At 45.9% G+C, this 14,171-nt stretch overlaps 1 protein-coding gene across 4 annotated transcripts in view; it reads left to right on the top strand.

The window, feature by feature from the left end:
• Positions 1–13,228, top strand: part of EVA1A (eva-1 homolog A, regulator of programmed cell death) — a 65,781-nt gene extending 52,553 nt beyond the window's left edge. For 2 of the 4 annotated variants that reach the window (XM_090136673.1, XM_031604916.2), the window contains exons 3-4: positions 1,635–1,805; positions 10,804–13,225. In XM_090136673.1, the coding sequence (XP_089992799.1) occupies positions 1,733–1,805; positions 10,804–11,168 (438 nt within the window). In that variant the 5' untranslated portion in view covers positions 1,635–1,732 and the 3' untranslated portion in view covers positions 11,169–13,225. Of the gene's footprint in view, positions 1–1,631; positions 1,806–3,286; positions 4,839–10,803 lie in introns of those variants that run through there. The other 2 variants (XM_090136672.1, XM_031604915.2) reach the window with 2 other exon arrangements.
• Positions 13,229–14,171: the final 943 nt, after the last annotated feature.

Below are 14,171 nucleotides of genomic sequence, written 5' to 3'. Positions count from 1 at the left end.
GGAATAAAAAATGTACTCTGCTTCCTGTGGATTTCTTGGTGGGAGTGGTGGTGTGGTAAAGAAAAACTCAACCACTTGTACAGACATGGATTTACTGGGCAAGGAGAATAAAAAGAAAGATTAGAGGGCATGTTAGCATTTCATAGGGCCTACATTTGAATTAAAATATTTTCCAAAGGTTTGCTGTTAATTTCCTGCTGGCTGTGCCTTTGCCCTTCTGTGCCTCTGTGCATGTAGTCGCATCAATCTCTATTCTCCCAAAGGAAGGGCTTGTGGGGATGTTTTTCTCTTTTGTATCTGCCACCCAGAAACCCATGTTTGAAAACCTTTCTCTGGGGCAGTCATTTACACCTTGGTAGCTTGGTAGGTGTGATTTTCTCAAGGCCATGCAGTCTTCCAGTGGCAGATACAACTGTACCCATGTTCCTCGGGGCTGATCCCTCAGAGCAACACCTGCACATCCATCTCTGCTGCTTCTCCTCCGAGGCACATTAGGGCTTGGCATTGCTGCACGCACGTTCATGCACTCAGTCCCTCTCCATCCAGTATTTCCTGTTCTCTTTGACAGCCCTCATTCTGTTACTGCACCTCTGGGCTGTGCCACTTCCCAGCACGCAGGACGGGAGGTTGAATGTCTTGTCTTGCATTGCTGAGTTAGCAGGGAATGGACACAGACTGGGTGAGCACAGATGATCTCCGGTTGTGTCCTTTGTTTGCATGGCACTGGTGGTATCGTAGGAGGTGGAGCCGACAGTTTCCTGAATTTAATATTTGCAGATAAGTGTAAGCCAGGTGCATGTCTGTGATTCTACAGTGCGCTGCTTGGAGCTGCACACCCAAGAAAAGGAGCCTGAGAAGCTGTAACAGCTACTTTTAAACAATCTCATGGGTCATGGAGCTGGATCCTGTGCACTGGTTTTCGTATATTTAAAACAATTAGTGTTTTGTGACCAGTGAGAGTGTCTGCCAGCAGATCAGCGTGCAAGAAGTACTCGGCAGCGAGCTGATAAGGTCTGAAAGGGTCTCTTTGAGCCTCCTGGAATTCTGTGCCTCCTCAGCTCTGGTCTTCTACAAATAAAATCAAATCATTAACTCATGCTTGCTCACCTCTCCAAAGGGAAATGAAGTCTGGGTGAAACACAATGCAAGTGAGCTTCTGAAGGCAATCATAAACTCAGATTTGCCCTTCTCTGCAAAGGCTGGGGAGAAAGTGTTGTCTGTTTGCCAGGTGCGGATGGATCACTGCAGCACGACTCCAGCAGAGGGTTGCCAGCTTTGGCTGTGTTTTCCGTGCCCATGTGCAGACTTATAACAAGCTTAGCTGATAAAGGTTCTGTTGATTTACATAAGATAAAAGAAACCTGATCCTATATTTGCTGTAACGTGGGTGGGTGTGTCTAGGCGGTGACATGAAAGAGCAGGAGACAGTGGAGAGAAGATGCTGTTTGGATGCAGCCAGGGCATGGGCTCGACTGAAGTTAACTGCAAAGGTTTTGTTGCCCCAAAAAGGGGAGCAAATGTGGGTGGCTTGGTGCTGAGCAGCTCCAGATCTCTGAACACAGATGAGGATAGGTAGGGCAGGACAGGGTTGGTGCACGTGCCTGGTTCCTCACTCCCTTTCTGTTTCGAAGCAGAGAAGAACAAAGGGAGGTTGGCCACCTACTACCCTCTAGACAACACCCCCTTCCTGCTTCCTGTGGATGAGACACAGCCACCGGCGTTCACCAGCAGCATGGAGCCTGTGGGTGTCAGCACAGAGATGGCATTGCTCAGCAACATCCTAGCAGCGTACGCCTTCATCACAGGTAGGTCTGGTGGCTGCCACCTCTCTGCGCTCCCACGGGCTCCTTGTAGACTCTGCACTGAGCCCTACATCTCACTCATTTACAGCTAAATTCATTTCTTAGAACTATTGGTATTTTTCATTTGTCTCTCAGTGAATTCTGCCTTGAAAGGCCTGGCCAGGGCAGCTCTGGCAGACAACACGCAACAGGGTTTATGGTGCTCTGCTTTCCCCTGGATTTGCTCTCATCTGAAGTTAAATACAATGTGATCTTAAATGTGGTCTTATTTCTAATGCTGTGTTTTTCCTGAAGATCAAAGCCTGGCACATAAGGAAGGCAAGCTTGTTGTCCCATAATTTGGAAAATAAGAGATCATTACCCTGCTTAAGAGAATTTGGCTTATCTTCAGTGGGAATGTGAAGATGAAGTAGCTTGAGAGTCTGCTTAATTATATATTTAAATGTAGTTTAGAGCAAAATTTCCTTGAATCACAGTTTATCCTTCACCCACATGTATCTTTCAAGTAGCAGAGGAATAGTCTTCCTTTTAAGATTTGCATTAAGAAGTTACTCTTGAAATAGAGACTGTGTGCTGTGTTCAATGCTTGGACTCAGTATCATTGAGAATAAAAAGTCCAGTAGAGGCAGACAACGTAGTGCAAATATTTTCCATCTTGTGAGGTGCCTTGTCAAAAGTAGGAACTGACTGCAGAACTGGAGGATCCACCCCCCACGAAAATAGCACTGGCTCTACATATTTTAGGACAATCTCTTGTGCTTTCTGCAGAATGAGGGTGCTGGTTTTTTTACTAGCCTTCTGTGACATGCCATTTACAGTCAGTTTTTCTTATGAGACTGCAGAATGTTCTCCATTTTAATGAAATGTTTGTATGCACCTTGTTGGTAATACTAATGTACTGCTCTTTTAGTACATGCTGTGAATGATTCTGTGTTCTATAGCCAATCTACTCACACCACCCTAATGCAGTTAAGCTGGGATCTGTATAACTAAAACTGTGTTCATGAGCAGTAGTTATTTCACGTCTTTGTGACATTCAGCCTTACTGATTCAGTAAATAGTAATGCATTCTTGGTGCCCTGCTCTTGCTGAGATACCACCATGCTGCTACAGACAAGTATTTGGATTTGAAGTAACTAACTTGGGCTTTTCATTGTGGAATGACTAAGTAGCTTAATAAGAGTTTTTCTGCATGTTAAGTGAAGGATCCTTCTAAGAGGACACGAATATTGAATGCAAAGTTCTGTTTTTCTACACATTGAATGGTGTCATTGAAATTGGCTCTTGGTGACACTTTAAAGAAGCTGGCAGCCTAAATGCAAGTAGTGATGTTCTTCACAGAAGATGACTGAGTGGGATATATTTTTGTTGCTTGGACTTTCTAAGGAAAGATTAGGGAAAGGAAACATTAAATGTATCTTCTGTCTATCATACTTCTTCCTTCTCTTACCTACATCTATTTTTGCTGTGAAAGAAAATGCCTGTATTCTCAATGCTAATAGAAAATAAAATGCTGTTAACATTATTTTCCCCATCTGCAAAGTAACGGGTAGCAGAAAGTTTTAGGATTTATGGTAGGGGCAGTAGTACTAAGATTTAGGACTGCTGACTTTGCTTCCATTTGCTTCCACAGCACAACTCTTTGACCTTGCACTCATTTTATGGGGCACAAGGCCTCGATTCATCCCCTTGCCAAGGTGTCAATCTTGGCAGGAGCCTTTTACTCCAGAACAAATAGTAAATCACAGGATCACAGAATTGCAGGGACAGGAAGAGAACTCAGGGGATCATCGAGTCCAACCACCCTGCTAAAGCAGGTTCCCTGCAGTAGGTCACAGAAGTAGTTGACCAAGCGGGTCTTCAGTATCTCCTTAGAAGGAAACTCCACAGCCTCTCTGAGCAGCCTGTTCCAGTGCTCCCTCACCCTTACTGTGAAGAAGTTCTGCAAGTTTGTATGGATCTTTCTATGTTCAAGTTTTCGGCCGTTGCTCCTTGTCCTATTGGTGTGCACCACTGAGAAGAGCCTGGCCTCATCCATTTGTCTCCCACCTCTCTTTAGATATTTATAAATATATATCAGATCTCCTCACAGTCTTCTTTTCCCCAGGCTGAACAGACCCAGGTCACCCAGCCTTTCCTCGTACAGGAGATGCTCCAAGCCCTTTATCATCTTTGTGGCCCTCTGCTGGACTCCTTCTAGGAGTTCCCTGCCTTTTCTGAACTGGGGATCCCAGAACTGGACACAGTATTCTAAATGTGGCCTCACCAGGGCAGAGCAGAGGAGGAGGATCACCTCCCTCAACCTGCTGGCCACGCTCCTTTTAATGCACCCCAGGATCTCACTGGCCTTCTTGGCCAGCAAGGCACACTGCTGGCTCATGGCCAACCTGTTGGCAACCAGAACACCCAGGTCCTTCTTTGCAGAGCTCCTCTCCAGCAGGTCATCCCTGAACCCATACTGATACATGCAGTTATTCCTCCCCAGGTGCACTTGCTCTTGTTAAACCTCATCCAGTTCTGTCCAACTCTCAGCCTGCCCAGGTCTTGCTGAATGGTAGCACAGCGTACAGGTGTGTCAGCCACTTCTCCCAACTTGCTGAGGGTGGACTCTATCCCTTCATCCAGGTTGTTGATGAAGATGTTGAATAAGTCTTGACCCAACACCGACGCCTGGGGGACACCACTAGTTACAGCCTCCAACCAGACTCTGCACTGCTGATAACCACACTCTGAGCTCAGCCAGTCAGCCAGTTCTCAATCTGCCTCACCATGCACTCATCTGTCCTGAGTTTCTGAGTTTCATAACAAGGATGTTGTGGGAGATGACGTCAAATGCCTTGGTGAAGTCAAGGTACAACACTCACTGCTCTCCCCCTATCTACTCTCCTAGTGATGACATCATAGAAGGCTACCAGTTTGGTCGAGCACAGTTTCCCCTTGGTGAATCCATGTTGCCTACTCCTGATAACCTTCTTCTCTTCCAGTTGATCGAAGAGGGTATCCAGAACAAGCTGTTCCACCTTTCTAGGGATGGAGGTGAGGCTGACTGACTTGTAGTTTCTTGCATGCTCCTTCTTGGCCTTTTTTGAAGACTGAAATGACATTGGCTATCCTCCACAGAATTGAATCACAGAATCACAGAATTGTAGGGGTTGGAAGGGACCTCCAGATATCATCGAGTCTTCTTGTTTGCCAGGACCTTTCAAAGATGGTAGAGAGCAGTTCAGCAGTCACCTCTGCCAGCTCTCCTGGCACACATGGGTGCATCCCATCAGGGCCCATGGCTTTGTGTGCATTGATTTTGGCTAGACATTCTCTGACCATCCTCCTCAAGTGATGGGAAATCTTCCTTTCCCCGGATTCTCTGTCATCTCCAGGGTCAGGGATTCTTGAGGGCCAGTCTTAGCACTAAAGACTGAAGCAAAGAAGGCTTTCAGAATCTCCACCTTCTCAGTATCCTCTGTTACCAACGTACCCACTTTGTTTAGTAGGGGACCCACATTTTCTCTAGTCTTCCTTTTACTGTTGGCATACTTAAAAAAACCCTTTCTTGTTATCCTTTACCTTCTTTGTAAAGTATAATTCCAAGAGGGCCTTAGCCTTCCTCATTGCATCCCTCAATTGACAGTCTTAACTGTCGTGTTGATGCGGGACTTATTTGCTTACCCTCTTATAAAGTGGTCACCTTGTGATATGTTCAGATTCACTAGATGCCAGATAAGTGGTATAACTCAGACCTCACCACTTTAGCTTCCAGTGATGAGTTCCTGAGCTTCTTGCTCATGTTCTCCAGTGCACTTAACCATGAATGCTGGATGAATTTTAATCTCAACGGTATATAGGTTCAGGTTGGTATTTATCACAAGAATAATTGATGACTGTCCTATGGATTGAAACAGCAGATGCTGTAAATTCTTTTTATTTGCTACATGTAATGTTGTCATTTGCTCTTAGCAAGGAGAATGGATTTGGCGTGGTTTATTTTACTATATGTTAGTATGGGGAGGAGGCTTTATGTTATGAGTTCAAAGACATGATGTGTGACAGGGCACAAATATAACTGGAATAAAACTAAGGCACTGTAAAGCAACCTCTCTTCTTGTTGCAGACTTTGAGCAGCAGATCACTTGGAAATTTTCATGTTTGTCTGAGTTTGCAGCCTTGAAGAGGGCTTGCACCACTATAGCTGTTGATGCCCATAGAGAAGTCCCTACAGTGGCTTAAGAGGCAGGGTGGCGAGGGAGGTTTTGGTTCATACATCTTCCACCACCCCCTGGCCACAGCCTCTGTGCCAAAGGGAAACATAATGCAAGAAGTGCTCTGCTTCGTGACGCTAAAATGTCCCTCAGGTACACTCTGAAAATTGAAACTGAAACTGTGCCATTCTATGAATCTGCTGATCAGGACTTGCCTGTGCTGATGAGTTGGCTCAAAACAATACTTTGCAAAAGCAAGTTGTAAGTAGACAGGGAAGTGACATACACTTTTTTTTTTTGCTTGGGAGGGAGGATGGTGTACACCCTCAGACCTCCTCCAGGAAAAGGAACTTAGGGGCACTTGGTGTTGCATGGATCAAAGCACACGCTTGGAAAGATCTTCCACTCTGCTACTTTTCCTGCCTCCTGGCAGTGGAATGTTTCTTAGCCTGAGGAAAGCAATAAAATCCATGTCCATGCTGGTGTTTGATTCTTCTGCACAAAATGTCAGGATTGGTTGGGAAGCTCTGTTATTTGCACAGTTGGCACGTGCAGAGTCTTACTGAAAACGGAGTGGATGAGCACCAATATTAGCAAAAGCCTCTGGGCTCATTTCTACAATCTTTTTGGTTGCAGTTGCCATGTAAATGTTGGAAATGTTCCTGTTGACAACCAAGGGGTGAAAAATCGCAGCACAGCAGGAAGCAAAGCCTCTCTGCAGGAGAGTTGGTTTTCATTGTCAAATCTGTTTGCAGCTATCACCATGTTTAGGAGTATCACAGCCTGTTAAGTGTTACCCAGCTTCCAGAGCCTCAAAAGCATTTCTTCAGAAACAGAAGGAAAGAGTCAGCAGTGCCTGTGATAAGTGGATTTATCAGCTGATCAGACAAGTGAGTCTTATGCAGAGTGTGGTCCTGCAGAAGGCTGAGGAGTGCCCTTAATTTAAAAGCCAATTTTTGTTAAAGAGTTAGGATTAGAATTAGATGCAACCCCTGTGTGTAAATCTCAGTCCTGTTATTTGTCATGGACCTGATCCAAAACCTGTCTGAGTATCTGGGAAGACTTCACTCTTCTTGGTGACAGCTGGACCTGCCTCTGCACTCACAATCTTCCAGCAAGACCAGAACTGTCCCTTCTATTTATATAAATATTAAATGTCTAAATTGTACCAGATCACTTCCAGTGCCTTCCTTTAGATAGAGGACTTACTCTAGTTTTGTATTCAGGATAAAGGAGTTGGAGGGAAACCTCCACAAATCCCTGTTTTATTCTTCCATTAGCCCTAAACCATTGCTGCCAACCTATTAACAAGGAGCTTCCAAAAAACAATCTGGGGGGGATCATTCCAACTTTTAGACTGCTTGGCCTGAGCTTTCTTAATAAGGGGCTCCTGGAGAGCTTCCTCTGTCCAGCCAGGGGATCTCGGCAGCCTCCAGGGCTGACTGTAAATTCCCAAGAAGATATTATTCCTACTGTTTTTGTGACTGTGCTTAATGCTGAGCCTTTCACTGGGAGCTCTGAAATATCTCTCCCCACTGAGGTTTCTGAGTGTATGAAGCCATCACAGGAAGCCAGCAGCGTTAATGCCTCGATTGCTTTGTATTTATTGAAACGATTTATTATAATACCAGTAACGACCTTGGCCTGTGGCATTTCCTGGGGAATTAATGGCAGTCTGGGCTGATGCTCCCAGCAGATTGTTAGCCCTCAGGAAACAGGCTCCATAATTGCTGCTGGTTTGGTTGGAAAAACAAAATAAAATGTGTTTCTAATTTCTGGGCAGTTTGACTGGATAGAGTTTTGTGTAGAGAGTTTACAGAGAGCTTATATCTTCTGTCTGCAGTGATTAAATTCAGGCTTGAATCAGTGACGTTTTTATCAATGCATTTAGTACAGAAAGAGAAATACCACAGAGAGGAAAGGCAACCCCATCTAAAGAGATTGGCAGCAGCTGGGTCCTTCCAGAAGTGTAGGACTTCAGCTGTCATCCACAGCAGTGAAAGAAAGAGCTCCGCTGGTCAAAATCTGTGTGCTAAAGGGGTAGTGGGGCACACATACACATGAATTCATATCAGACTATTGTTAACTCCTGTTACTGATATCCATATGCTTTTCAAGAGTTTTTGAAATACTTTGAGACGTGTTACTGTGGGCATGATGAATGCGAGCCTCCCTTGAGTTTTAGAAGGTTCTGAGCACCCACTTCTGAAGAGGATGCTGCTTTTTGTTCTTTGCAAGGAGTACGTGCAAAGGAGAAGGCTAACTGATCAACCCCCCATATCCAGGGGGTTGCTGACTTGGCTGCTTCAACTGAGAAAAAAACAGAGCCCTGGTTTTTAGCTTAAGTTGCTCTTTCTGCTGTGGAAAGAGAGATGTTGCTGCGCAAGTGGATTGTATGCATGATAAATGCCAAGGCTGCAGTTGAATGGAGGGTTACAGCTCATGAGGAAGTCCAGACAGTGTCTCAGATGTTGACAGATTAGCTGGAGGAGCTCATAAATGCCAGCGAAGCCCAAAGATTCGATTACAGCCTTTGCATTGCATGGAGAGCTATACACAAAAAGATGAGCAGGGGATGAAAAATGGTTGCTTAAGTAGCAATGGAGGTGCTGCTTGCATATGAGCAGGATACAGTAGCATGGAAAAAGGAGTAGGGAGGAGAAATGAAAAGCAGGACATGGACAAAAATGGGAGAAAAGAAACCACATGTGTCCGTCTCAGGCTCAAACCCATGTTTTTTTATGAGTTGCTTTAAAAAGAGTGAACAGTGGAACTAATGCAACCAAATGAAGCCCATGTGTGTGTAGGAATGTAGTGCTCAGGAAAGTGCTGGGCATCATGTCAGCCAAAGCCAGGACAGGGGCAGGCTGCACTTACTGGCTTCCAGGACAAATGGATCAGTCCTGCTCATTTGTGCTTCTCAGTCTGCATGTCTTTGGAATCCTCCTTGTGCCTACTTGCAAAGGAAGCTTGCTTGCTGTCCTGAGTTGTCCAGATGGAGGTAAAAGGGGATGATTTCCTGGGGTTGTCATGTCTCTGGAATTAAGACTGCTTTAATGTTCACACTGTAGCAGATGGACAATGGCTTTGCTATTGCATAAGCTAGGCTGCAGTTTTTATTCAAGTTCTGCCGCTTGAGTTCAGGATTCCATTAACTTCACTGGGGCCAGGATTTCAGTCAGTCAGATTGCTGCAGAGCAATCAGCACATTCTCCGTGATTGTTCTCATACCTTTTTTCTCTTTTACCTTCTGCTTTTTTGTTGTCACTCTTGTCAAAATACCTTAGTTTAAAGTCTCTAGCTTTGGCCTCCCTTCTTTCTCCAATTACTGCTGCATTTTTTTTCCTTTTCTGCATTGCTAAATGCATCTTTTGCAGTTCTTTCCTCCTCCTTCTTTTGCAGTCTGTCTTTGGCCTCTTTTTTCCTCATGCCTTCCCCATTATCCACTCTAGCAAGTCTCATGTTTTATTAGCCATATTTCAGACTGTCATGACATCTTCCTCTTCCATGGCTTGTCATTTACTTTTGAAATCCATTTGGTAGGAGAGAAGCACAGAACACAAATGCTTCTTGTTCATGTAATTGTTCCAAGAGCATCTTGGGGCATTGAACATGCATTGCCTTGAACCATGCACGAGTTGGTGTCTGGGTTCTGGATGCAGAATCAGAATGATTTAGGTTGTGTGGGGCCTCCAGACGTCAGCTGGTCCATCTCCTCACTCCTGCTGTTTTCCTTTTCTTCTGTAAAAGTTTATTTGAAGGAAATGACTTGGAGAGTGATCTAAAAGCATAGTGTGGTGGGGTGAAGGTAAAGCTGAGTCTTGTAGTTTTTCCAGGGACCAAATAATAGTCTTTCAGCTGGGGGGATCTAGGACAGCTTCATCTCTGAGTTCAGGGGATTAGGCTCATCTGAGGAGTTGACTCCATTCTTGAACTCAGGACTTCCAACAGACACAGCAGAGCAGAGCTGGCTGTGACACTTCTGCTTGGTTCATCTTCACCCACTCAGGGTGTCTATGAATGTGAAATATGCAGAGGTGATGTAGCCCAGGGCAAGTGCAATAACAACATTTATCACAATTACACTTCTTAGCAGTCTCGTGAACCAAAAAACACCACCCTGTAGTAAATAAACAAGGTAACCTGGTTGAAAAGGCATTGTGGATCCTTTGGAGTCTTGTTGTATCACCCCAAAATGCAGCTCTGCAGGACTCATCGTGTCAGGATGCAAACCTCAGCAGTGCTTCTGTAGCACAGGTACTCTTTTTGGTGGTCTGGGCAGTAAGCCAGCACACTTGCCTTGGATAAGCAGAAAGAAACTTATGAATAAATAATATGCATTTTTCCATGCTGCAAGGCTTGCCATTTCAGCTGAGCTACAGCACCGAGAGAATGTAAAGCTTTATAATAAACTCTATTCTTTGTACAGTGATAATGGCTATGACAGAAAGTTGCTTCTGCTTGCGCCGTTCTCAGGTTTCAAGGCCGTTCCTGTAGCAACTGGAATTAGCACTTAATTCATTTTTCAATTCAATTTCAATTCAATTTATTCTTCCAGATAACTCCAAGGCACAACTGCAGCTAACCTGCATTCAGCATGTGGGTCACTGCCTTGGCAGCAGATCCACCACGTAAAATCCCCTCCCTGGTTTCCCTGGGGAGAGGAGGCGAAGGAGGGCTTGGAAGCAAACCATTAGAAACTCTGCCCCTCTGGAGACGATTGCTGGTGTTTGCACAGAGGAACAAGTCGTGCGTTTTGTTTGTTCAAGAATCATTCTCAAGCACTCTTTCCTTTCCCCTTTCAGAAAACCCCGAGCGGGCCGCTCTGTATTTTGTCTCCGGGGTGTGCATTGGACTCGTCCTGACCCTGCTGGCCCTGGTGCTGAGGGTGTCCTGCCGCACAGACTGCAAGCGTTCCTCCACCAAAAAACCTCCCCGGGAGAGCGACAGTGACAGCAGCGACAGCGATGGGGATTCGGACAGCACGTCGGACGTGTCGGCCCGCAGGCACCGCAGGTTCGAGAGGACTTTGAACATGAATGTCTTCACTTCTGCAGAGGAGCTGGAGAGAGCGCAGCGGCTGGAGGAGCGGGAGCGCATCATCCGCGAGATCTGGATGAACGGCCAGCCCGACATCCCTGGCACCAGGAGCCTCAACCGCTACTACTGAGTGCTGGGAGCCCGGCCGTCCCGCTGCGCCACGGGGCTCCTCCAGCCATGCCTGGCAGAAGGGAGGTGCTGAGGAATGCCGTCTGGGTGTCTCCTCTTTTCTTTCCAGGAGTGCTGTGCGATGGACAGCAATAAAGCTTTCTCTGTCTCCTTTTCCCTGACGTATGACTATCACCCCTCTTCATGGACACCTTCTGGTCACATCAGAGGTGGCTGCCATCTTCATTTCTGAGTGGCTGGCACAGAGCTGACAGTTTGAGTCCTCTGTGTGGGGCACAGAGCTTGGCACACCATGGTGTGAGTATTGCCCACTTGGCTGGGGAGAGAAGTCATCCAGGTTTTGGTCTTCATTTAGGAGTGTTGGGATTTCCTTTCCTGTGGACTCTGGGAGAACTGTGAACAAAGCTACAGCTCTGGAAAGATGACTGGGGAGGGCAGGGGGCTACATCCTGATTGACCGTCTTGTGACTTCAGAAGCCATGAGATAAACCCAATTAAAAACCAATGGCAAATATGACTTGTGAAGAACTGGGGGGTAGGGGGAGTGTTCTTCCATAATGAAATCATCTTGGTGCTTGGATGTTTGCCATAGTGTATTCAGTTATTTATGGCTGTCTTTTCATATTCCTTTTCAATGGGAACATTGTTTTTTTAACCAACACCTCAGGGATAAAATCCTTTTTTTTTTTTTTTTTTTTGAGTCTGTTCTCCCCACTGTTCCCTGTCAAATACAACCCAACTCACCTCCAACAGTGAAATTATGGTAGTATAGAAGATGTGTCAGTGATTGGTGAGATGTTAACAACCTCAAAGAGGTTGAAAAGGCTTTTCATTTTGTTTGTTTTGTTTTAAATATATATATATATATTTGAAGATGCTGCACAGGAGTGTGCCTTATTCTTTTTTTTTGTTGTTAAACTGAGGTTTTCCTATGGATAGCAATGCACAATGTTTTATATATTTTATTAATAAAAATGAAAAAGGAAAAGGTCTATGTTTACTAGAAGAAAATTGAGACAAAAGAAGCCACGTATAACAACAGAATGGGTAATAAACGCTAAATAAATTCTAGTTTGCTTCAGTACATTTGAATTTGCATCCTCACTTTTGATACTTTCGTTGCTCAAGGAAAATGGTTTGGAAGAGTAACACACCTCTGCAGGCAATCCAGGCTGACATGCCTTGCATGCAGGAGCCCAGAGGCACTTTTATTTGGCCTCAACCCATCAGCCTGCTTCTACAGTGCACACAAACAGGAGCAGCTGAGCAATGCATTGCTTCCCAGCAGCCATCCCAAAGTCTACCTGCACTAAGGGAAAGAGTACCAGTAATTTCATGATGCTTTCAGCCTGTACACCAGTCCCAAATCGTACCTGAGCCAGAAGCAAATGTTACTGAAACAAAATAATAAATGGGAAAAAAAAAAAAAGGTGAAAGTGCTCTTCCAGTTGTCCTTGGAGTTTTCAGTGGGTTACTGGCACATTCCACCGGGCCCAGAGAGTGCTGGTGAATGGAGCTAAATCCAGCCAGTGACCTGTCATGAGTGGAGTTCCCCAGGGTCGGTGCTGGGGCCTGTCCTCTTCAATATCTTTATTGATGACCTGGATGAGGGCATTGAGTGCACCCTCAGTAAGTTTGCAGATGACACCAAACTGGCTTGAAGTGTGGGTCTGCCTGGGGATAGTGAGGCCCTACAGAGGGATCTGGACAGGCTGGATCCCTGGGCTGAAGCCAATGGGATGAGATTCAACAAAACCAAATGCCGGGTCCTGCACTTTGGCCACAACAACCCCAGGCAGTGCTACAGGCTTGGGGTGGAGTGGCTGGAAGACTGTGTAGAGGAAATGGACCTGGGGGTGTTGGTTGATGCTCGGCTGAACATGAGCCAGCAGTGTGCCCAGGTGGCCAAGAAGGCCAATGGCATCCTGGCTTGCATCAGGAACGGTGTTGCCAGCAGGAACAGGGAAGTGATTGTCCCCCTGTACTCAGCTCTGGTGAGGCCGCATCTCAAGTCCTGTGTCCAGTTTTGGGCCCCTCACTGCGAGAAAGACATTGAGGCCCTGGAGTGGTTCAGAGAAGGGCAACAAAGCTGGTGAGGGGTCTGGAGCACAGGTCTTACAAGGAGCGGCTGAGGGAGCTGGGATTGTTCAGCCTGGAGAAGAGGAGGCTCAGGGGAGACCTTATTGCTCTCTATAACTACCTGAAGGGAGGTTGTAGTGAGCTGGGGGTCAGCCTCTTCTCTCGTATAACTGGTGATAGGACTAGAGGGAATGGTTTCAAGCTTCGCCAGGGGAGATTCAGGCTGGACATTAGGAAATACTACTGCTCTGAAGGAGTGGGCAGGCACTGGAATGGGCTGCACAGGGAGGTGGTGGAGTCACCGATCCCGGAGGTGTTCAAGGAACGTTTGGATGTTGTGTTGAGGGACATGGATTAGTGAGAACTGTTGGTGATGGGTGGATGGTTGGACTGAGTGATCTTGTAGGCTTTTCCTGCCTTGGTGATTCTGTGATTCAGTGATTCTGTGATGGGATGAGTAATAAGACTTAGTGTTTTCCAGGTCTGCACAAGACTGCTTTAGCCCACGTGGCTTTGGGATGTGCTCCTCATACTTGTATCCTAAGTATGCAGAATTGTGGCAGTGACCAAAAGCTCTGAACGCCCAGAGCTTTTCCACAGCCTCGTGGGGAGATGGAGGTGAGTGGACCTGTCCACAGGATTACTAAGGACTGGGGAGTGGGGCTGGCTTCTGCAGAGTGATTCCTGTTCCTGAGCCTGTGCAGTATCATATGGCATTATTCAGTATTGACATGGGATGTAATTTTACAGCTGATATTTAGAAATAAAGCAGGAGGCAAGTCCTGAACCCTGGGTGAGTCACCAGGTGCTGTGATTTAGCTGGAATTTCCAATGTGTTGTGTTGTGCTGAGAGGAGCAAAGTGACAGGATGAGGCCAGGGAGATCAGTTTTGCTGGCTGTGTCTTTTCCGCTGTAACAAATACAT

The sequence above is a fragment of the Phasianus colchicus genome, chromosome 2, assembly GCF_987193195.1.
Source record: "Phasianus colchicus chromosome 2, bPhaCol1.hap1.1, whole genome shotgun sequence".
Lineage (NCBI taxonomy): Eukaryota > Metazoa > Chordata > Aves > Galliformes > Phasianidae > Phasianus > Phasianus colchicus.
Note: the sequence above shows the minus strand (reverse complement) of the source record. Positions and strands in the feature narration are given on the sequence as shown.